General features: G+C 38.3%; 1 protein-coding gene across 4 annotated transcripts in view; it reads right to left on the bottom strand.

Moving 5' to 3' along the window:
• Window positions 1–238: 238 nt before the first annotated feature.
• The window catches only part of LRRC63 (leucine rich repeat containing 63), a 67,415-nt gene continuing 43,977 nt past the window's right edge, over window positions 239–23,676 (bottom strand). For all 4 annotated transcript variants that reach the window (XM_025874866.2, XM_025874867.2, XM_025874864.2 and 1 more), the window contains 5 exons: window positions 13,745–13,843; window positions 13,371–13,507; window positions 10,498–10,581; window positions 5,052–5,291; window positions 239–458 (listed from right to left, as the gene is read on the bottom strand). In XM_025874866.2, coding sequence (XP_025730651.1) covers window positions 239–458; window positions 5,052–5,291; window positions 10,498–10,581; window positions 13,371–13,507; window positions 13,745–13,843 — 780 coding nt within the window. The remainder of the gene's footprint in view (window positions 459–5,051; window positions 5,292–10,497; window positions 10,582–13,370; window positions 13,508–13,744; window positions 13,844–23,676) is intronic.

Here is a 23,676-nt window from a genome sequence, read left to right as displayed (position 1 = left end):
TCCATCATTGCTCATTTTACAGCAAACATGCTCTAAAAGAAATTTTCTAGATTTTTGCTGAAATCCAAAGACCTTTACTAATCCTTCTGAAGTAATCATTCTGCAACAATTCCCTAACAGTCACAGACTTTCATAAGGAGCTGGGATTACAAAGAGGAGTCACAGAAGAAAGAAACTGCACTCTCGAAGAAATCCATTACTATAGACATAAACTCTAATTGCTTTTAAAGTGGGACTCCTAAATCATTGCATGACTTACCAAGTCAGAATTTAGAGTTACTTTTTTACTAGGAATACTCTCTGAAATAAAACTGCTTTCTTTTACTTTTCTATAGCAGGAAGAAGAACAGACAAGAAACAAAACAGGAAGGTGTGTTGCTCCAAAAACGTCACAGGACTGGATGACTCGAAAACCTTCACCAAACTTGGGACCCTGACACCATTCACATCTAGATGCGCTGCAATAAAAGACACATCAAGTCAATATTTAGGAAATCTCTACTGAAGAAAAGACATGGTGCTTGATGCTATGTGAGACTCACAGTCGTATAAAATATGGCCTTTGTCATTTTTGATCTTACCATCTAATTGAGCTAAAACATACACAAGTAAAAATTAAATGCTAAAAAATAAAGTAGATAAATGTATATACAGCAATTCTAGTTTTCTAAAACAAAAAAGTATAGATGCATAGCAAGAAACACTCTAAGCATAGATTCCAAGTAGAAAATAGTAATTATTCTTGGCCAGTGTGATCACAAGAAATTTTATATACCTTTATAATCTTTTTCTGCATTTTCCAAATTTTCTATAATAAATATGCATTATTTTTATAATTCAAAATAAATATATTATTTTTTTAAATAAAGAGACTATATTGTAGCCTCATAGAGGATTAGTGTCTGTATATATTTTTAAATGCTCCCAAATCAGTTAAAAAAAAAAAAGACATCAACCCCTTAGTCCACTGACATTAGCACATGAACAGACTATTCACAGAAGAAGAAACTTGAATGTCTAGAAAACATTGAGAAGTGGAGCTTGCCAATCTTATTAGTAATCAGAGAAGCCAGATACCATTTCATAATCATCAGATGGGCAAAATGGAAAAGTCTGACCGTACGAAGTTTGGTGAGGATAAGAACCACCAGGGACACTCATACTTTCTTGGTGGTGTAGAAATTGGTATAACTTACCAATTTTAGATTTAAAAAATAAAAATTTAATATAAAAAATGTATACATGTTAAATTCTATGTATAAAATCTCAAAAGAGAGATTTAGCAAAATGTCTTGGACACCTTTTTATTGCAATACATTTTGTTTCACTTCATATTAATAGCATCATAATATTCCATAATATGGATACATCATGATATATTTCACCACTTTTTAATTGATGCACATTGAGGCTGCAGTTATCATCCTTATACCTAACTTTGTGTTCACTTTTAACTATTTCTATGAGACAGATTCTGAAGATTTACATTTCTATTTCAAGGGGTAAATAGGATACTGTCCAATTGCCTTCCACAAAGCTTTCACCAATTTACAGCACTACTACTGGTATATGATAATCCAGTTTTGGGGTATCCAACGGCAGCATTTATGTCAATCTTTTTAATCTTAATAAAACAGGTAAACAAAAAATCTGTTGCTATTTGGTATCACAGTTCTTTATTAGTAAGATTTAACACACGTCATGTTTATCAGCTATCTGTGTCATCATCCATGAATTGCATATTCCTAACATTTATACACTTTTTACTGGTTATATCTTTTCTTTGATTTGAAGGAGACATATATATATATGTGTCAACAGCTATACCCATTGCAATATCTTCTTAGTGGCTCGTCTCTTAATTTCATTGAGAGTGTCATATTACATGGAATGATTCTACTTTTGTCAAATAATGAAACTTGGCTCTACTGTTTATATATATATTTTAAAGATTTTATTTATTTCCTTATTTATTTGACAGAGAGAGGGAGCACAAGCAGGGGGAGCAGCAGAGGGAGAGGGAGAAGCAGGCTCCCCGCTGAGCAGGGATCCTGATTCAGGGCTCGAACCCAGGTCCCTGGAATCATGACCTGAGCTGAAGGCAGATGCTTAACCGACTGAGCCACCCAGGAGCCCCTACTGTTTATATTTTTTGTTTTGCTTAAAGTATCTTTCCCTGTCATGAAGTCATACAGATTAGTCTCCTATACTTGCTTGTAAAGGCTTTAAAGTTTTGCTTTTCATATTTAAATCATTAATCCAACTGGAAATGATTTTATATGTAATAGTGACAAACAGCAGGAATCTAACTGTACATTTTTCCCCTATAGGTGACCAAAGATCTGTGTCATTTATTGAAAAGTCTCTCCTTTCCCTACTGATCCACAGTGCTATTTTGTCGGATACCAAGTTTTCACATATGCATGAGAATGTAACTAGACTATGAGTTCCCTCCCACTGGTTAATTTGTCTTTCCTTGCATGTAATATCACCTGTATTACTTTCTCTAACTTGATAATAAGTGTTTATATCTAGTCAGCAAGTCCCTCAATGTTAGGCTTCTTTCTCAGGCTTATCTTGGCCATTTTGGAGTCTCTGCTTTTCCATACATTTTATAATCAGCTTACCAAGTTTTTCAGAAGACTCTGTTGAGGTTTTGACCAGAACTACATTGAATATACAGCTCTTTTTGGGGAGAACTGATATATTTTGGCATTGAATCTTATTATACCTGAATATGTATTTTTCTCATTTAATTCAAACTTCTTTACCTTTTTGTCAAGCTTTAAGTTTTCTCTCCATAAATACAGAATATATTTCTTTCTGCTATTACAAAAAGTATCATTTAAATATCACAATTAAATATCACACATTAAATATCTCTTTTTCTTGAGAGAGAGAGAGTGTGTGCACATATACGAGCATGTGGGGGAGAGGCAAAGGGAGAGTAAGAGAGAGAATCTTAAGCAGACTCCCTGCTGAGCACAGATTCCCAATGTGGGGCTGGGTTTCACAACCCTGAGATCATGACCTGAGCCGAAACCAGGAGTCAGACGTTTAACTGACTGAGCCACGCAGGCGCCCCATATCTCTCATTTTTTGATGTCTGGTTTTAGTTAGACCTTCTTTTTAACACCACACCATAGGCATTGTTGTTACTATTTCATAGATCATAGAGATCATGTTTGTTTATCCACATATTTCTAATATATTTTCCTTCCATTTCTTCTTACATCCCAGGACCTGCTCCTGGAGTCCTGATGCACCGCCTTTACAAATTCCTTTAGTGAAAATCTAGGGCGAGTGAATTATCTGCTTTCTTTTTTCTGAAATGACATTCTTTCTCCCTTGTTCTTGCAGGTTAGTTGTGCTGGGCAAAATCACGTGTGTTCAGTTACCGTCCCACTGTTCCTGGCAGCGGACTTGTTATTCTTTGTAAGTGGCTTTTTTGTCCCTAGATGATTTTAAGTCTTTGCCCTTGTCTATGGTGTCCTTCAGTTTTACCACCAGGTGGTAAATAACAGCTTGTGTAGAGCTTTCAGCATCTGAATTCACATCTTCCATTACTTCTGAGAATTTACAGAATTCTCAGGGATTATACATCTATGTGAGAGTATGTATCTCTTTACCTCCTGTCTGCATAGACACAAGACTGTCTTCAGTTCCCTCTGCATGTGTGTATAATTGTCTGTTTAATCCATGCACCAAGTTAATTTCAACTGTTAACACTTACTTTCTTGAATTGAATTTCATTTAAAATTTCTTGTTCATATTTGCCCGGCCATATTTGATAGTCTTTTATTTCTTAACCACTTTTAAAATTAAAATTATATTTTATTACTTTAAACACATAAAATAGGTATTTCATGTTCTGTAAAATTCTAATATCTTAGATCCTTGGAGATGTGTACCTGTTGATTGGTTTTGCTGACTTTTACTCTTGGTGGCTTATTTCCTCATGTATTTGGAAATTTCTTTAAATTGTGAGATAATATTCATTTGAACTTAATTTCCTGGAATCTCCAAAGTCTAAATTGAGGATGTGTCTTTTGAAAACATTTGTTTAACTGGAAAAAATGTATTCACTGCTTGAGGACACTTAGCCCATTCTTGGGTACAGATTTGAGGAATGTCAGGTTCAGCTTTCCCTACTTTGTGTGAATTCAAATCATTTTGTCCCATATCTGTTTACCACTCACTAGTTAGGTTTTACTTCTTTATACAATTTTTTGGCCTTCGAGATTTTTCTTAGTTTTTCATGTGCATTCGAATCTCATGAGCACTGACATCTCATTGCATTAAAATTGAAAACTTCGGGTCCTGGTCCCTTTTTTATTGGTAGATTATTAATCACCTTTTTCAATTTCTTTGATGATTACTAGTCTGTTTAGGCTTCCTGCCTTTTATGGAGTCAACATTGGTAATTTATATACTCCTGGGAAATTTACTTAGGCATACGGCAAATATTTGTTAAATTAGTAATATAAGCACTGATGAGTATAAAAATAGTTTTATACCATCTGAAGGAAATATGAGATAAGCTGAGTGGACTCCTAATGCATGGGGCTTGAAAACCCTGGTCCTGAGATTAGGGAATGATTCTCATGCTGGCCATTAATCCCTGAGGAGGAGAAATTGCTCTAAATAAAGCTGCTCTCTTCTTGGTGCCTAGGAAGTTAGAATATAAAGCATCTCCCTGCATAGTATGCCTGGGACTAAAGAACCCTTTTTTGGAAGAAACCACTTCTAGTCCTTAGTAATTCATAGAAAAGATTAATATCACAATGGTATAGATGTTGCCAGCTATGCCTCAGCAACCTGTAACTCACACTGGAATGAAGTAGTGACTTGAGAATATTGGTAAACGGGCTGAATTTAGACTATATTATTACGTTGGAAGAGCCAGAAGGAGAAATTTAAAGAATTCCATGTATGTTCAAGGCTGTGGTGTGGGTATGTTAATAGTAAAACTGTCACTTGGCCTCTAATGAATAACATATTAAATGCTTAAAAAGTGTATTTTCATTAAAAGGGCTTTGGAATTTGCTCACCATTTTAGTAGCTTTTGAATTTCCACTGGGATCACATCATAATATTCATGTAGATTATTTTTTAAAAAGAAAAAAGAAGTAATCTGAGTAAGAGACGGTGGGCTATTCAAAGAATTCTCTTTCCAAAAAGCAGGATGCGTGAAAGTATTCTCAAACAGGATTTTTTTCAGGTTAAGCTTCAAAATTGCAGATGGAAAAGTCATCAGTTCATTCCCATCAACATTCAGTTTTTCAAGTAATCTGCAAATAAAGAAAACCAAATTTAAAAGGTATTTATGCAATTTATAATACCGAAGTAAATTTTTTTCCCAGTGTTCCTGCAAATTGGCATCAAACATAGTAGCAATAAAATACAAGTATTTAAGTATTTCCTTAGAATCAGAGAATTATAAAGCAAATGAAACAGTTTATACAGATGAGTGCATTTGTGTGACTAGTAGAGTTACAGCATGTACTCTGGGTCTTTGCAACATGTCATTATGAAAAAAGAAAAAATATAGTATAGTATAATGATACAAAGAATGAATCTATTTTCATAGACAAACTGAACACCGGCACATATTTTTTTCCTTCAAGCCTAATCAAAACAGTGAAATTAACACTATCAAAATGTATCATGTGTTATGTTGCAACTTTGATTTTTCATCACCTGAATCCTCTTGGTTTTTACTGTGTCAGTTGCTTCTGATAATAGTGATTCCTTTGTTCAAAGAGAACCAACATTACTGATTTTCTTATTTTATACTACTTGTGTCTATGGTGTTTTGTTTGTTTGTTTGTCTGTTTTTACAGTCACTCATCTCCTTTCTACTTAGTGCTGAGGACAGGCAGAAAAGTATCTGTTTATGAGGGACACATAAATACAAATCAAAGGCTAGTCCAACTTGTCAAAGGTGCTAGGAGTGAAGTGGATGACATGAGGACTGGAGGTCATAGGTTGCTGGGAACTCTAGATTCTCATGTGCAGTGTAGTTTCTTCCTCACACAATTTAAATTCTTTGGTTCTGACTCCTGCTGACAATACTAAAACATGGTCAAGAAGGGATTTGAAACAATGAGGCTAGGAAGATGGCACCTCAGCTGTCTTCATCCCTCAGCCACAGACTGACTACTGCACTTGTCAGTTTGGAAAAAGTGAGCAAGATCCCAGGCTTTACTTTGGTCCCAAAGGAGAGAGATGGCATGGCCACTTTCCTCCCTCAACACCAAACGCAAGCCTAAGGGCCAGCAGCAGAGAGCCCAGTGGAAAACCAGAATAAGTGTTGTGGACTCTAGGGAGATGCCAGTGAGGGTCCCCAAATGCCTTGGGGGAGGCTGCCCCCGCCGGAGTCGCTTTATCTTAGAGGCTTCAGCAGTCTGGGCTCATCTTTCCTCTCGATGAGTTCTGTGGAGTTTGATAGGCTAAACAATCTTTAAAGCTGGAAGAGCTCCACACTGAGACAGCCTTAGCAGCTGAGCATCCTAGGGAGCAGAGAAACTTCCTCCTGTCACACCACTGACACTCTCTGAACGGTGCTCGAAGACTGCCTTTGGTCCTGAGCAGAAGACCGGGTAGCCAGAAGAGAAAAACTGACAAACACACAGAACCATGCTCCTGGGGCAATCACACTCTGTGGAGGCAGAGAAGTTGGGGTGGGGAGCAGGAGAAACACTTAATAAAATTCACTTAATAACACACACACACACACACACACACACACACACACACACACACACACCTTTCTTGAACCCAAATACATGATTTGTAAAACTAAAGAATTAAGTGGATGAGCTGAAGAACATGGTCTTCATACAGATTAGAGGCAAAGACAAAGAAGAAATAACTCAAACAGAGGGCGCCTGGGTGGCTCAGTCGTTAAGCGTCTGCCTTCAGCTCAGGTCATGATCCCAGGGTCCTGGGATCGAGCCCCGCATGAGGCTCCCTGCTCAGCAGGAAGCCTGCTTCTCCCTCTCCCACTCTCCCTGCTTGTGTTCCCTCTCTCGCTATGTCTCTGTCAAATAAATAAATAAAATCTTTAAAAAATAAAAAAAAAAGAAATAACTCAAACAGAGCAAAAACATAAAGAAAAAGTACAAGAAAAAAACCATATAGATGCCACGGAAGATAGGTCCAAGAGCCCTAACATATAAATAATAGGTGTTTCCGGAAGAGAAAATAGATGGAGAAGCGGTGATGGTTAAACATATTTCCTTGACTAAAAACAAAAAAGTTTAAGCTGGTGATTAAAAGAGTTCCTTGAATTCCCTGAAAGACAGATGTGATATTGTGACTTACAAGAAATATATATTTGGTCTTCGTCCACAGTTCCCGGATCACAGCTCCCAAAACCCTTGAAATTTCCTGAGCAGTAAGAGCAAGGGGAGCATCTTTTGTTATGTTTTGTCTCTTGTTCTCAGTTCTTGAATTCACTTCAGAGCCATAAAGGTGAAATGGATGTCTTATTTTTCATAACAAGCTCCTTTCCACCACAACTGGGTTTCTGTTAATGAGGTGACTTGGGGAAAGCACCTAAAGATGAGGCTGGTTTTCAGGGAACCGTTCCAACCATGAACAGCCATGACTTCCAGGGAGGGCAGAGGGTCCAGAGGTTAAATCAATCGCCAATGGCCACTGGTTTAATTAATCATGCCTATGTAATGAAACCTCCACAAAAAAAAAAAAAAGAGAGAGAGAGAGAGAGAGAGAGAGAGAGAGATGGGTCAGAGACTTTCCAGGTTGATGAATCAGAACACTTCAATATGCCAGTGGGCCAGGTCCTAAACTTCATGAGGACAGAAGCTCCTTTATTTGGGATTTTGCTTGATGTATCTCTTCATCTGGCTGTTGATTTGTATCCTCTAATATATATCCTTTACAATAAACAGGTAACCCAGGGAGTCAACAGATTTCCTGACTTCGGTGAGCCAGTCTAGCAAATTAATGGAACCCGAAGAGGGAGTCATGGGAACCTCCAACCTGTAGCTGGTTGGTAAGAAGCACAGGTCTCTACCTGTAGCTGAAGTGGGGGGTGGGGGGATGGGCTGCCTTATGGAACTGAGCCCTCAATCGGTGAAATCTGATGCCATCTCCAGGTGGATAGTGTCAGAATTGAGTTGAATTGTAGGACACCCAGCACATGTCCTAGAATTGCTTATTGGTGTGGGGAACATCAGTTTCCCTTAGCCCTGGTAGAATTAGGTGCAGAACAGTTTTAACAGGTTAAAAAAAAAAAGACACACTCTTAAGCATAATCCAATAAAATTCCTGAAGACCCAGGATTATGAGAAAATCATAATCTTTCCAGATAAAAGTAAGAACCACTTAAAAGGAAGAAGAAATCAAACCGGCATTGGGCACCTTGTGTACAACACTGGAATCTGGGGGAGGCTGGGGTGCTGGGGACCTCTCATGGAAGGGGCTGCAGTGCACAACCATCCACCTACTGGAGCCACCAATTATCTGTTAGGATTAAAGATTCAGAGGAAAAAATGGCCCACAAACTCCATCTGAGGAAAGTAAATAAGAGAAAACTCTAAATAGACAATGAATCAAAGGAGGTATCTCCAGGTTCCAGATGAGACGAAAGAAGGGCAGTAAGCTATGGGTCTTGAAATACATAGAGTCAAATATAAATGGAGAATGACTGCAAATGCTCATGAGACCTCAGCACTAAATAAATATTCTTTAAATAAAAAGAGATGTAATGAAGAGAAAAATACTAATGAGAATATGAAACCGAAGTTTCTACACCATCTCAGCAACACCTAGAATCAAATAAGGCATAAGTGAATTTGGAGGAAGATAAAAGAATTCTCAAGGTCTCAACTATCGGTGGAAGGCAGCAGAGGGGGATGGACCATCATAGAGGGGGAAGTAGCTTTTATCTTGATTTTATAAAATATTAAAAAAAATGTGTTTGTGTGTTTGGAGGGAAAAAAAGATAGCCATTAATAGCCTGGGAAAGTACAGAAGAGTTCCAAAATTAATGAGGGAGGAAAAAAAGAGAACAAATAGCATCCTGAAAAAAATCACACACACACACACACACACAGACACACACACACAGACACCCACACACAGACACACACACACACACACACACACACACACAGAAGGCAAATAGGAAAAGAAAAAAGTAAATAAATAATAAATACACAGTAAAATGGAAGGAAAAAAATTGAATATATCAGCTATCAACCATAACAAATGTGAGCAGGTTGAATTCTCCTGTTAAAATATAAAGATTGTCACATGGGTATTTAAATAATTGGTACAAATATTAGAAAAGCAGAGAGAAAAATATCTCGCTTTACTGAAGATAAGACTATGCTCCTAGAAAACCAAAGAAAATCTAGTAAAACTGAACCAGAATGAAGATAATTTTGGTTATATAGCTTGATTTTAAATTCGTGTAAGGAAGGACATAGCTTTTCTCTATTCTGTACTGGCAATAGCTAGAAATAAAAATTAGAGAAAATGTTACATTCATGGTAGCAACACGATTATAGAATACTTAGAGAAGGTTAGTAATAAAGATAAAGGATTTATGTGAAATGAGTCATAAATTTTTAAAAAGATTTTATTTGTTTATTTTAGAGAGAGAGCGCGTGGGGAGGGAGAGAGGGAGGGAGAGGGAGAGGGAAAGAATCTCAAGCAGGCTCTGCGCAGAGCCTGATGCGGGTCTGGTGGTGGGGCTCAATCTCACGACCCTGAAATCATGACCTGAGCTGAAACCAAGAGTTGGCCCCTCAGCCAACAGAGCCACCCAGGTACCGCAAATCATAAATTCTTATGAAGGACATAAAACAAGATCTGAACAAATGAAAAAATATACTATGTTTTAGGATGAAAAGATTTATTAACATCAGAAATGTAAATTCTTCAAAATTTATATGTAAACTCAAGACAATTCCAATCAAAACCTCAGTTTTGTGTTTATGTTTTTTTGGGGTGGAGGGGCTTCGAATTATATTAAATGATCTAAAGAGAAAAGTTAAAATAATATTATTGAAAAATAATCTCCCTATTAATTATTAAAAATTATTCTAAAGTCATAATCAAAATAGTATGGTACTGACCTAGGAGGACATAGATGAACTTCAGAGACTTTTTAAAAATCAATGTGAGAAAGAATCAGAGCTTCGTATTAGGCTTACACTGTATATATGTATTTCCTTACCCCAAATAAATAAAACTGATAAGAACTAGAGGTGTACACACAGAAAAATGGACAAAATGAAGCAAGTCATTCTATTAAGAAGCCATCGGTACAGCTTTTAAATAATTACTGAAAATGTTACGTCTTAAAAATGCCAATCATTCAAATTATGTTTTTGTAAATGTGATGTTTTATCATATTTTATAGCTATTAAATATATGGAAGAACTCAATTTTCTCCAACACAGCCATCACTAAATATATCCTTACAGGGCATATGACTTTGTGTACTTACGACTTCCAAAATACCTGAGTTTCTGGATTTCATTTGGAATGGAAACAATACTATTGTAAGAAATATCAAGTTCCTCAAGATGGGACAAAAAAAATAACCTTAGATAGAAAGAGAAAATGAAATTAAAAACGATTACATGTTTGTCATTACGAGGTATGAATAAAGAATTAAATACTTGAGCAAACAGAAGTATAGAGAAACTACATTTTTCTACGATCTTGAAATTTATGGACTTTTTTTCATTATAGGTGGTTTAATGACAACCAAAGTTCCTAAAAGGATTCATCTATCCTTTAAGACTGCTTTGAAATGTTTGGAGTGGATAAAGCCCCATACAGATAAAGCCACCTGAGAAATTTCTAACACATTTAGAGATAGTCTTTTCTTGGTTGCTGTATTAGTTTCCTAGGGCTGACCTAACAAATGACCACAAAGCCAGGTGGCTCAGAGCAACGGACACATGCTCTCACAGTTCTGGAGGCGGGAAGTCCGAAGTCAAGATGTTAGCGGAGTAGGTTCTTTCTGGAGGCTGTGAGGGCCTTCCAGTTAGGCTTTGGGATGGAAAAAGACAAGAAACAGAAAAGAAAGGGGAAAACAAAACAAAACAAAACAAAACAAGGATAGGAGAGAGACACATCCTGGTGATGTCATTACCCCTTAAATGAACAAAATATCCCACATATTTCATGAACAAATGCTATCTCAAAGCTTTGGGAAAAAGAAGAAACCTTTTGGATTTTTGAAATGATCTATTGTCTTTATTTTACAAGAAAACTAAATAGGCAAATCACAGACCTTTTCGTGGTTACAAAACTTCCAACATTTAATCTGAGAGAGTTGATTATACATTTCCATAGTACAATCAAGGGCATAACTGTAACTGTAGAGGGCCTACCTGTAAGGGACATAGCTAGGATGAGAACCCAGTTCTTTGTGCCTAAGGAATCCGGGCTTTCCTATCTGCATTTGCTTTATACTCTATGCCCCAAGCAGGTCAAAGCAAAAATAGTAGCAACAAAAATTTAGGCCTTGGTGAATTTGTGCTGTCGGTCTCCCCTTGATATGTATACATAACCTATGCTATTTAATAAAAAAATATACTGTTTTAGGGGTGCCTGGGTGGCTCAGTTGGTTGAGCGTCTGCCTCTGATTCAGGGCGTGGTCTCAGGGTTCTGGGGTCGAGCCCCGCATCGGGCTCCCTGCTCAACGGGGAGCCTGCTTCTCCCTCTCCCTCTGCCACTCCCCCTGCCTGTGCTCTCTCTCTGTCAAGTAAATAAATAAAATCTTAAATATATATATATGTCTATATATATATATACTGATTTATTTTAGAAACACTAATATTTTTGAGAAATAGCTCCTTAAAACTTTTTGAGTATAACCAATAGTTAACCAATAGTTCAAACTAATTTGCTTAATCTCTAAATAGTGAACAATGTTGACCCTGTAGTTATGAACAAGTCGTAGTTGCTTTAGGAATTTTTACATTTTGTTTAAATGACAGTTACGGTTATTAAAGTTTATAATTACAATTTTATAGATTATTAAATATAAATTTTATTTAGATGCACATATACGTATATATAAGTGTCTCTATATGCACATATATATGTATTTGTGTGTGTGTGCATATATGTGTATATATACATGCAGGGTTACGTGTGTGTGTATATATACATAAATATATATATACACACACAGAAATAATTATAGATATGTGTGTACACACAGATTAGTATACGTACATATATTACTTAGCTCTGTTCCCAGGGAGTGTCTAGAAGCAATGTCGTCCCAATAGCATTGGGACACCTAGTACCCAGATTTCAGTTTTAAATACCATCTTCCAATAAAAAGGAAGCAGGGTTTGCTTAGAGAAATAGCTGCTCCTAGTATCAAGGCAGGGAAAATACAATTTACATTACTGTTGAAAAATATAGATGATTTAAACAGAAATAAAATACACACAGTGCAATATTCTTACTTTTAGTGTTGATTTCTTATGTATATTGTGTGTGATGTGAAATGCATATATATATATTTATTTATACAGACACGGCATAACTTCTACATGCTTTTTTGTTCTTTTAAATGACTGAATAGTTTTACAGTTTATGAATGTAGAATTTGTTGGATTGATAAATATAAACAATGCTGGGTGAACAACTTTATAAATGAATTTTGATGCGTTTCCTTAATTACTATGAGAATCTTCTTTACAAAATGTTGTTCAACTATTTAAGAGTCCCTGTCCCTTTGCCCTTAACCCACATTCAATTTGTTAAACTCTAACCTGAAAGATGTATCTTGTTTTGCATTTGGCTAAGGTTTTGGTTTAGGAATTAAAAATAATTACCAGTCCATATGTCTGGAAAAATTCCATCTCTTTTATACCCAAATATCAACATTCCTATTAAAGGATATTATGTATCATACTGGCTAATTTCTTGATTTATAGATTAGGAAATTGAGACCAAGAAGGTTAAGTGACTCTCCAGACAAAAGAGATCATTATCAATTTTGAAGATAAAAGTCTAGATTTCCTAATTCCACATGCAGTGTCCTTTCCATATGTATAAAGGCTGTCAAGGGATCAGTGCAAGTTTCTCACTTGAGCCTCCTTCTGTGATTTGTGTTCATTTAATCCATACTCAAATAATGAATCTCTAGATGAGCATTCACTAGCCCCGCATTAGTTGCCATCTATGTAGCTGCTAGGATTACTTTTTAACACAATGATAAGAAGCAAATCAGTTAATCGGAAGAGAATGGGAATCATTCAATGGCTAAAAAAGTTGCTAGCCCATTTTCAAAAGGGAAATTGATCTCTTTCTAAATTATAAGCTCTTTATTTTCTGTGCTCATAATCTCAGGCTATGGACCTTACCCAGGTGGAAGAGTAGTAATCAAATTAAAGGCAATGCTGAAAACTCTAAGGAGCTTAAGTTGTTGAATTTCAGAAGAGATTTCTTTGATAGGATTATTTCTCAGTAATAGTATTTGTAAATTTTTAAGACAAAGTATCTGAGGAACAGCAAAGAGAAACAAACATGAGTAGAATGATAAAGTACCACAGATCTCTATTTGGTACATTTTATAAACCATTTGAACTAATGTAGTAGAATCAGCAAAGGAACATTGATCAGCTGTATCATCTATCTCTTTTTTTACTCTTTTCCAGGGTATCATAAGTGTCTATTTTTTTATAATTATTATTAATAAGAAATTAGTGTGATATTCACATGATAAAAATGGACTCACTTCTGTGGGAAAGTAACTGATGTCATTAAAGGATAAGTTAAGATATATCAATTGGGAAGCCAAAATCATTAAGTCTGGACATTTCGTGATAAAAAAGCCCTAAAAGAAAGTGACAAGAGATAAGAGGTTAATTAACAATGCACAAAATATTTTATACAAAAGTAAAAAAAAAAATGAGCACATAACTGAGTGACAGTGCTTGACACAATACACTAGCAAACCTATACTCACCTTCCATTCATTTATGTTACTCTGCCATAATAATAATTCCTTAAATATGGAAAGGATAGAAACAAAATAGAAACACTGCTAAGTATTCATGTATATAATAAGTTTAGTGTTAGATGTGTGACAGGAATTATTTTGATTAACCACAAGCAAACATTTATGGAGTGTCCCTTGCATGCTGAAATGTAAGTAAATATATTTTATATTTAATTATCTCTTTTATCTTATTTTTTTCATGTTTCTACTTCTATTTCTGTTATCTTTATATTAATCTAATATCTATCTAAAACTTCTTGCTTAAATATGCCAATTCTGATTGAGGAGAATTATGCCCTGATATGAACTAAATGTTTGCACTGCCCACAAACCTTTATGTTGAAGCCCCACACCCCAATGTGATGGCATCTAGAGGTGAGGCCTTTGTGAGGTAATTAGGGTTAGATGAAGTCTTAAGAGTGGAGCGCTTATAATGGGATTAGTGCCCTTATAAGAAGAGGAGGGGACCAGAGCTCTTTCTTTCCACCAGGTGAGGATACAGGAAGAAAGTAGGTGTGAGCAAGAGACCTCTAACCAGGAAACAAATCAGCTGACACCCACCTCTGCCAGAACTGTGAGAAATTAATGGTATTTTGTCAGAGCAGTCAGAACTGATTAAGACCTGTCTGGTGCCCCCAGTATCTTTAATATTCCAGGAAAACTGAAACATTTGTTTCTTAAGGGTCATAGGATCAGTAGTGGTCAAGTGAATGGACCAAGGCCCTCCACTGTTGGAGAATCAGACAGACCTTGGCTTGCAGAGAAGGGGGACATAGTTGCAGGAGCATTAGCCTATGCCGCCTACCATATAAGAATGAAAGGCTCATGGCTAAAGAACCTTGAAGTTGATAGTACTGGTTTCAAGACTGACCTTTTATTAAAGTATTACTGTTTCTAAATGTGTATGTAGACAAAAGTAGGCATTCTTTTTTCCTATCATAAACACTTCTCTGCAGAACTAGTGCTGCACTTACATAGCAGAAATGTGTCTGTCATAGTCTCTATTCTTTCCACTTAGTGCACTCAGGGAGCTAGCACCTTTACATTTCCTTCTGCCTGCAAAGTTCTTTCCTCATCTTGTCCCATGAACTATACAGTCTCACCTCATCAGTGGCCTACATAGAGTCAGCTGTCTACTCATACACCGTCTGACCAGAGAGGCCTTCCCTAACCAACCTATGACAAATAGCAACCTCTCAAACCAGCGCTCCAGTGATGATTGCCTGTCCCATCACTTGCTTTATTTTTCTTCATAGTTCTTATAATCACAGGACAGACTGTGTACAAATATATGTATGGTCTCACCCCACTAAGGTATAATAAGCTCCATGAAATAGGTATTCTCTTCTGTTTTGCACACTGCTATATAGTAAGATACATAGTTTACCATTGGCACATGGTGGGTTCTTAATAAATATTGGCTGAATGAGTATCCAGAACCTTGATGTTGCCTTATGTAATCCCAGGGACCTTCACTAGGAGGCTGGCCCACCACAGGTACCCCAGATCTCTCTTTTACCATCCCATCATAAAACCTGTTTGCTGTGGTTATCATGTAAAGGCTGTGTAGAACTAAGCACTAAGAGGAGTGTGGTCCAAGATGGCAGAGGAGTAGGAGACCTAAATTTCATCTGGTCCCAGGAATTCAGCTAGATAGCTATCAAACCACTCTGAATACCTACAAACTCAAGAGGAGATCGAAGAAAAGAATCGCAGCAACTCTCTGAACAGAAAAGCAACCACTTACTGGAAGGTAGGACGTGCGGAGAAGTGAATCCGAGGCGATATTCGGGAGGATAGACGGCGGGGGAGGGGGCCTCCTTGGGCCACTTCTGGCAAGTGCTAGAGCCACGGAGCACAAAATCAGAACTTTTAGAAGTCGGCTCCGCTGAGGGACGTCGTTCCGGTGGCTAAGCGGGGGGTGGAACCCTCGCGGGACAGTGTGGACTCAGGACCCTCGGGGTCACAGAAAGACCGGGGGTGCCTGAGTGCAGCAGAGCTCCCAGGTATCAGAGCGGGGAAGCCGGCTGCAGAGACGGAGCCGAGGCGTGGGCTCTCAGCTTGGGGTTGCCATAAACTGTGATCCGCAGCCCAGTCAGGCCACTGCTCCTCCAGCAGGGACCCAACAAGCGGCAGATCCAGGGAGACTCCCCTTTCTCCCCCGGAAGGAGCGGCGTGGGAGCGCACCGCAGGGATCTGCTGGGTTTGGAGACGCCACACAGGGTCGGGTGCCAGAGGCCGGGTGAGCACGGAGTGCAGCTGGAGACCAGGGAGACAGGAGTGACTTACTGCCTTTCTCTGGGGGAGCACTAAGGAGTGGGGCCCTGAGTTCTCGGCTCCTCTGGGACGGAGATTGGGAGGCTGCCATTTTCACTCTCATCCTCCAAAACTGTACGGAAAGCTTGCAGGGAACAAAAGCTCCTGAGAGCAAACCCGAGCAGCTTGCTTAGCCCGGACCAGAAAGGGCAGGGCAATTCCGCCTCTGGCAAAGACATTTGGGAACCACGGCAACAGGCCCCTCCCCCAGAAGATCAGCACAAACAGCCAGCCAAGACCAAGTTTACCGATCAATGAAAACAGAACTCCAGGGCTAGGGGAATACTGCACATAGAATTCATGGCTTTTTCCCCCATGATTCTTTTTTTTTTAATTATTTTTTAAAAAAGACTTTTATTTATTTGAGAGAAGGTGTAGGGGGAGGGAGAGAGAGAGGGAGAAGCAGACTCTCTGCTGAGCAGGGAGCCCGATGTGGGGCTGGATCTCAGGACCCTGAGATCAGGACCTGAGCCAAAGGCAGACAGACGCTTCAGGATTGAGCCACCTAGGCACCCCAGCTTTCTTGTTTCTTTATTCTTTCAACTTTAATTTAAAAAAATTTTTTTATCTTTTTCTTTTTGAATTTTTCTTCTTTCCTTTTTCAACCAACTTCTTATCTTATCAATTCCTTTTTCAAAATCTTTTTTAGTTTTCATTTTTACAGTCATATTCTATCCCTTCATTGTATTTAACGTTATTTTGTGTGTGTATATATGTTTTTCTTTCTTTAAAATTTTGGGATGCATTTTCTTCTAACTGACCAAAATACACCCCAAATCTAGTGTATGGCTCTGTTCTATTCACCAGCCTGATCATATATATTTTTTTCATTTCCCCCTGGTTTTAGGTCTCTTCTGATTGTTTAGTGTGTATTTCTCTGGGGTTGTTGTTACCATTTTAGCATTTTGTTCTTGTTCATCTGTTCTTCTCTGGACAAATTGACAAAATGGAAAAACTCACCTAAAAAAAAAAAAGAATAAGAGGCAGTACCAACTTCCAGTGACCTAGTCAATATGGAGATTAGTAAGATGTCTGAACTAGAGTTCAGAAAAATGATTATAAAGATACTAGCTAGGCTTGAAAAAACCATAGAAGATACTAGAGAATCCCTTTCTGGAGAAATAAAATCTAACCAAGTCAAAATCAAAAAGGCTATTAATGAGGTGCAATAAAAAATGGAGGCTCTAGGGGCGCCTGGGTGGCTCAGATGGTTAAGCGTCTGCCTTCAGCTCAAGTCATGATCTCTGGGCGGGTCCTGGGATCGAGCCCCACGTTGGGCTCCCTGCTCAGCGGAAGCCTGCTTCTCCCTCTCCCTCTGCCTGCTGCTTACCCTCCTTGTACACTCTCTCCCTCTCCCACTGTGTCTCTCTCTATCAAATGAATAAAATCTTAAAAATAAATTAATTAATTAAATAAATAAATAAAATCTTTTTTTTTTTTAAAAGGAGGCTCTAACTCCTAGGATAAATGAGGCAGAAGAGAGAATTAGTGATATAGAAGACCAAATGACAGAGAATAAAGAAGCTGAAAAAGAGATAAACAACAACTGGATCATGAGGGGAAAATTCGAGAGATAAATGATACCATAAAGTGAAACATTTGAATTTTCTAATTCAAATCCCCAATTAGAATAATTGGGGATCCCAGAAGAAGAAGAGAGAGAGGGGCAGAAGGTATATTTGAGCAAATTATAGCAGAGAACTTCCCTAATTTGGGGAAGGAAACAGGCATCAAAATCCAGAAGGCACAGAGAGCCCCCCTCAAAATCAATAAAAATAGCTCAACACCCCAACATCTACTAGTAAAACTCACAAATCTCAGAGACAAAGAGAAAATCCTGAAAGCAGCTCAGGACAAGAGGTCTGTAACCTACAATGGTAGAAACGTTACATTGGCAGCTGACCTATCCACAGAGACCTGGCAGGCTAGAAAGGACTGGCATGATATATTCAGGTACTAAATGAAAAAAATATGCAGCCAAGAATACTTTATCCAGCTAGGCTCTCATTGAAAATAGATAAAAAGCTTCCAAGACAAACAGAAACTAAAAGAATTTGTGATCACCAAACCAGCCCTACCAGAAATATTGAAAGCGTTCCTCTAAGCAAAGAGAGAACCCAAAAGTAACATAGAACACAAAGGAACAGAGACAATATACAGTAACAGTCATCTTACAGGCAATACAATGGCACTAAATTCATATCTTTCAATAGTTACCTTGAACGTAAATGGGCTAAATGCCCCAATCAAAAGACAAAGGCTATCAGATTGGATAAAAAAGCAGGACGCATCTATATGCTGTCTGCAAGAGACTCATTTTAGACCCAAAGACACCTCCAGACCTAAAGTGAGGGGGTGGAAAACCATTTACCATGCTAATGGACATCAAAAGAAAGCTGGGGTGGCAATCCTTATATCAGACAAATTAGATTTTAAACCAACAACTATAATAAGAGATGAGGAAAGACACTAGATATCATACTTAAAGGGCCTATCCAACAAGAAGATCTAACAATTTTAAATATTTATGCTCCTAACATGGGAGCAGCCAATTACATAAGCCAATTAATAACAAAATCAAACACGTCAACAATAATACAGTAATAGTAGGGGACTTTAACACCCCCCTCACTGAAATTGACAGATCATTTAAGCAAAAGATCAACAAGGAAATAAGGGCTTTAAATGACACACTGGACCAGATGGACTTCATAGATATATTCAGAACATTCCATCCCAAAACTACAGAATACACATTCTTCTCTAGGGCACATGGAACATTCTCCAGGATAGATCACACCCTGGGTCACAAATCAGGTCTCAACCACAAGATTGGGATCATTCCCTGCATATTTTCGGACCACAGTGCTTTGAAATTTGAACTCAATCACAAGAGGAAAGTTGGAAAGAACTCAAATACATGGAGGCTAAAGAGCATCTTACTAAAGAATGAATGGGTCAACCAGGAAATTAAAGAAGAATTAAAAAAAAATTCATGGAAACAAATGAAAATGAAAATACAACTGTTCAAAATCTTTGGGATGCAGCAAAGGCAGTCCTAAAAGGGAAGTATAAAGCAATAGAAGCCTTTCTCCAGAAACAAGAAAGGTCTCAAATAAACAACCTAACCCTACACCTAAAGGAGCTGGAGAAAGAACGGCAAATAAAGCCTAAACCCAGCAGGAGAAGAGAAATAATAATCAGAGCAGAAATCAATTAAATATAAACCAAAAAAACAGTAGAACAGATCAATGAAACTAGGAGCTGGTTCTTTGAAAGAATTAATAAGATTGAGAAGCCCCTGGCCAGACTTATCAAAAAGAAAAGAGAAAGAACCCAAATAAAATGATGAATGAAAGAGGAGAGATCACAACCAACGCGGAATAAATACAAACAATTATAAGAACATATTATGAGCAACTATATGCCAACAAATTAGACAATGTGGAAGAAATTGATGCATTCCTAGAGACATATAAACTACCAAAACTGAACCAGGAAGAAATTGAAAACCTGAACAGACCCATAACCAGCAAGGAAATTAAAGCAATAATCAAAAATCTCCCAAAAAACAAGAGCCCAGGCCAGATGGCTTCCCAGGGGAATTCTATCAGACATTTAAAGAAAAATTAATACCTGGGTGCCTGGGTGGCTCAGTTGGTTAAGTGAATGCCTTCGACTCAGGTCATGATCCTGGAGTCCCAGGATTGGGTCCCGCATCGGGCTCCCTGCTCAGCAGGGGGTCTGCTTCTCCCTCTGGCCCTCTTCCCTCTCGTGCTCTCTATCTCTCATTCTCTCTCTCTCAAATAAATAAATAAAATTTTTTTTAAAAAAAGAATTAATACCTATTCTGAAACTGTTCCAAAAAATAGAAATGGAAGGAAAACTTCCAAACTCATTTTATGAGGCCAGCATTACCTTGATCCCAAAACCAGACAAAGACCCCACCAAAAAGGAGAATTACAGACCAATATCCCTGATGAACACGGATGGAAAAATTCTCACCAAAATACTAGCCAATAGGATCCAACAGTGTATTAAAAGGATTATTCACCACAACCAAGTGGGATTTATTCCTGGGCTGCAAGTTCAGTTCAACATCCACAAATCAACCAATGTGATACACTACATTAATAAAAGAAAGGATAAGATCCATATGATCCTCTCAGCAGATGCAGAAAAAGCATTTGACAAAGTACAACATCCTTTCTTGATTAAAACTCTTAACAGTGTAGAGACAGAGAGTACATACCTAGGTATCATAAAAGCCATCTATGATAAACCCACAGCAAATATCATTCTTAATGGGGAAAAACTGAGAGCTTTTCCCCTAAGGTCAGGAACATGGCAGGGATGTCCACTATCACCACTGCTATTCAACATAGTTCTAGAAGTCCTAGCCTCAGCAGTCAGACAACAAAAAGAGATAAAAGGCATCTGAATCGGCAAAGAAGAAGTCAAACCCTCACTCTTTGCAGATGATATGATACTTTATGTAGAAAATCCAAACGACTCCACCCCAAAACTGCTAGAACTCATACAGGAATTCAATAAAGTGGCAGGATATAAAATCAGTGCACAGAAATCAGGGGCATTCCTATACACCAACAACAAGACAGAAGAAAGAGAAATGAAGGAGTCGATCCCATTTACAATTGCACCCAAAACCATAAGATACCTAGGAATAAATCTAACCAAAGAGGCAAAGAATCTGTACTCAGAAAACTATAGAATACTCATGAAAGAAATTGAGGAAGACATAAAGAAATGGAAAAAGTTTCCATGCTCATGGATTGGAAGAACAAATATTGTTAAAATGTCTATGCTACCTAGAGCAATCTACACATTTAATGCAATCCCTATCAACATATCATCAACTTTTTTCACAGAAATGGAACAAATAATCCTAAAATATATATGGAACCAGAAAAGACCCCGAATAGCCAGAGGAATGTTGAAAAAGAAAAGCAAAGCTAGTGGCATCACAATTCCAGACTTCAAGATTTATTACAAAGCTGTAATCATCAAGACAGTATGGTACTGGCACAGACATAGACATATAGATCAATGGAATAGAATAGAGAACTTAGAAATTGACCCTCAACTCTATGGTCAACTAATTTTTGACAAAGCAGGAAAGAATATCCAATGGAAAAAAGGCAGTCTCTTCAACAGTGTTGGGAAAATTGGACAGTCACATGCAGAAGAATGAAACTGGACCATTTCCTTACACCATACACAAAAATAGACTGAAAATGGCTGAAAGACCTAAATGTGAGACAGGAATCCATCAAAATCCTTGAGGAGAACACAGGCAGCAACCTCTTCGACCTCAGCTTCAGCAACTTCTTCCTAGACACATTGCCAAAGGGAGGGAAGCAAGGGCAAAAATGAACTCTTGGGACTTCATCAAGATAGAAAGCTTTTGCACAGCAAAGGACATAGTCAATGAAACCAAAAGACAACCAACAGAATGGGAGATGATATTTGCAAATGACCTATCAGTTAAAGGGCTAGGATCCAAAATCTATAAAGAACTTATCAAACTCAACACCCAAGGAACAAATAATCCAATCAAGAAATGGGCAGAAGACATGAACAGACATTTCTGCAAGGAAGAGATCCAAATGGCCAACAGACACATGAAAAAATGCTCCACATCACTCAGCATCAGGGAAATATAAATCAAAACCACAATGAGATATCACCTCACAACAGTCAGAATGGCTAAAATTAACAAGTCAGGGAATGACAGATGTTGGCAAGGATGCGGAGAAAGGGGAACCCTCTTACACCGTTGGTGGGAATGCATGCTGGTGTAGCCACTCTGGAAAACAGTATGGAGGTTCCTCAAAAAGTTGAAAATAGAGCTACCATATGGCCCAACAATTGCACTACAAGGTATTTACCCCAAAGATACAAATGTAGTGATCTGAAGGGGCATCTGCACCCCAATGCTTATAGCAGCAATGTCCACAATAGCCAAACTATGGAAAGAGCCCAGATGTCCATCAACAGATGAATGGATAAAGAAGATGTGGTGTATATGTACACAATGGAATATTATGCATCCATCAAAAAAGTGAAATCTTGCCATTTGCAATGACACGGATGGAACTAGAGGGTATTATGCTAAGCAAAATAAGTCAATCAGAGAAACAATTATCATATGATCTCACTGATGTGTGAAATTTGAGAAATAAGGCAGAGGATCATAGGGGAAGAGATGAAAAAATGAAACAAGATAAGACCAGAGAGGGAGACAAACCCTAAGAGACCCTTAATCTCAGAAAACAAACTGAGGGTTGCTGGAGTGGAGGGGGGTGGGGGGATGGGGTGGCTGGGTGATGGAAATTGGGGAGGGTATGTGCTATGGTGAGGGCTGTGAATTGTGTAAGGCTGATGAATCACAGACCTGTACCCCTGAAACAAATAATACATTATATGTTAATAATAAAAAAATAAAGTAACATAAAATTAAATTTAAAAAGAAAAGGAAAAAACTAATCACTAAGAATATGGAGTCCTTCCCAATCTCTCTCTTTTTTTAAAAAAGATTTTATTTATTCATTCAAGACACAGAGATAGAGAGAGAGAGCACGAGCAGGGGGAGAGGCAGAGGGAGAAGCAGGCTCGCTGCTGAGCCAGGAGCCAGATGTGTGGCTCAATCCCAGGACCCTCGGATCACGACCCGAGCCGAAGGCAGACACTTAACCATCTGAGCCACCCAGGCGACCCCTTCCTAATTTCTTGAACTGCTCTAGCAACCTTAAGTACTTATATCTTGGGTCTGTATTAGATTAATTGGTATACTTGTTTTGTGTAAATTTTTGTTCATATAAAGTCTGCTTCTTTTTTGTTTTCCCTCAGAGTTTTGTCCTTTTATTGAAGCTTACAGTTTCACTGAACTTTTGGCCCCGAAAGAAAAAAAACACACACACACACACAAATAAAAAAAGAGCATTGGCAGTGGGAGGTGGCAACTGTCCCCTGGGGATTAAAGCCAAGCAGAGAATGGCAGGCAAGGGAGGGGTCCAAGCTGCAGAGGGGGAGCCTAGCCAAGGATGCCCAGAGAGCAGCCTGTCCGAGCTCCCTGAGCAGGGACGGCACCCAGGCAGCGAGAAGTCAATGTGCGCAGATTTGGGGCATGGGGCTGGTGGAACCCAAGCCACTTGGTCCCTCAGACAAACCTCTCTCATGCTTGGTTAGCTTCCACTTTGGAGAAACTGGGTTCATCGGACAAGACGGTATGGGTGAGGGGGCTCAGGTGCTAATGGCAAGAGGCAGATGAACACTCACCGCTGGTGTCAGGGCGCAGAAGGGACAGCCAAAGGCTGGAGCCCAGCTGACTG

Source organism: Callorhinus ursinus, unplaced genomic scaffold (genome assembly GCF_003265705.2).
Source record: "Callorhinus ursinus isolate GAN/ISIS: 27379988/994484 unplaced genomic scaffold, GSC_fseal_2.0 scaffold7, whole genome shotgun sequence".
NCBI lineage: Eukaryota > Metazoa > Chordata > Mammalia > Carnivora > Otariidae > Callorhinus > Callorhinus ursinus.
This window is presented reverse-complemented; position numbering and strand designations above follow the sequence as displayed.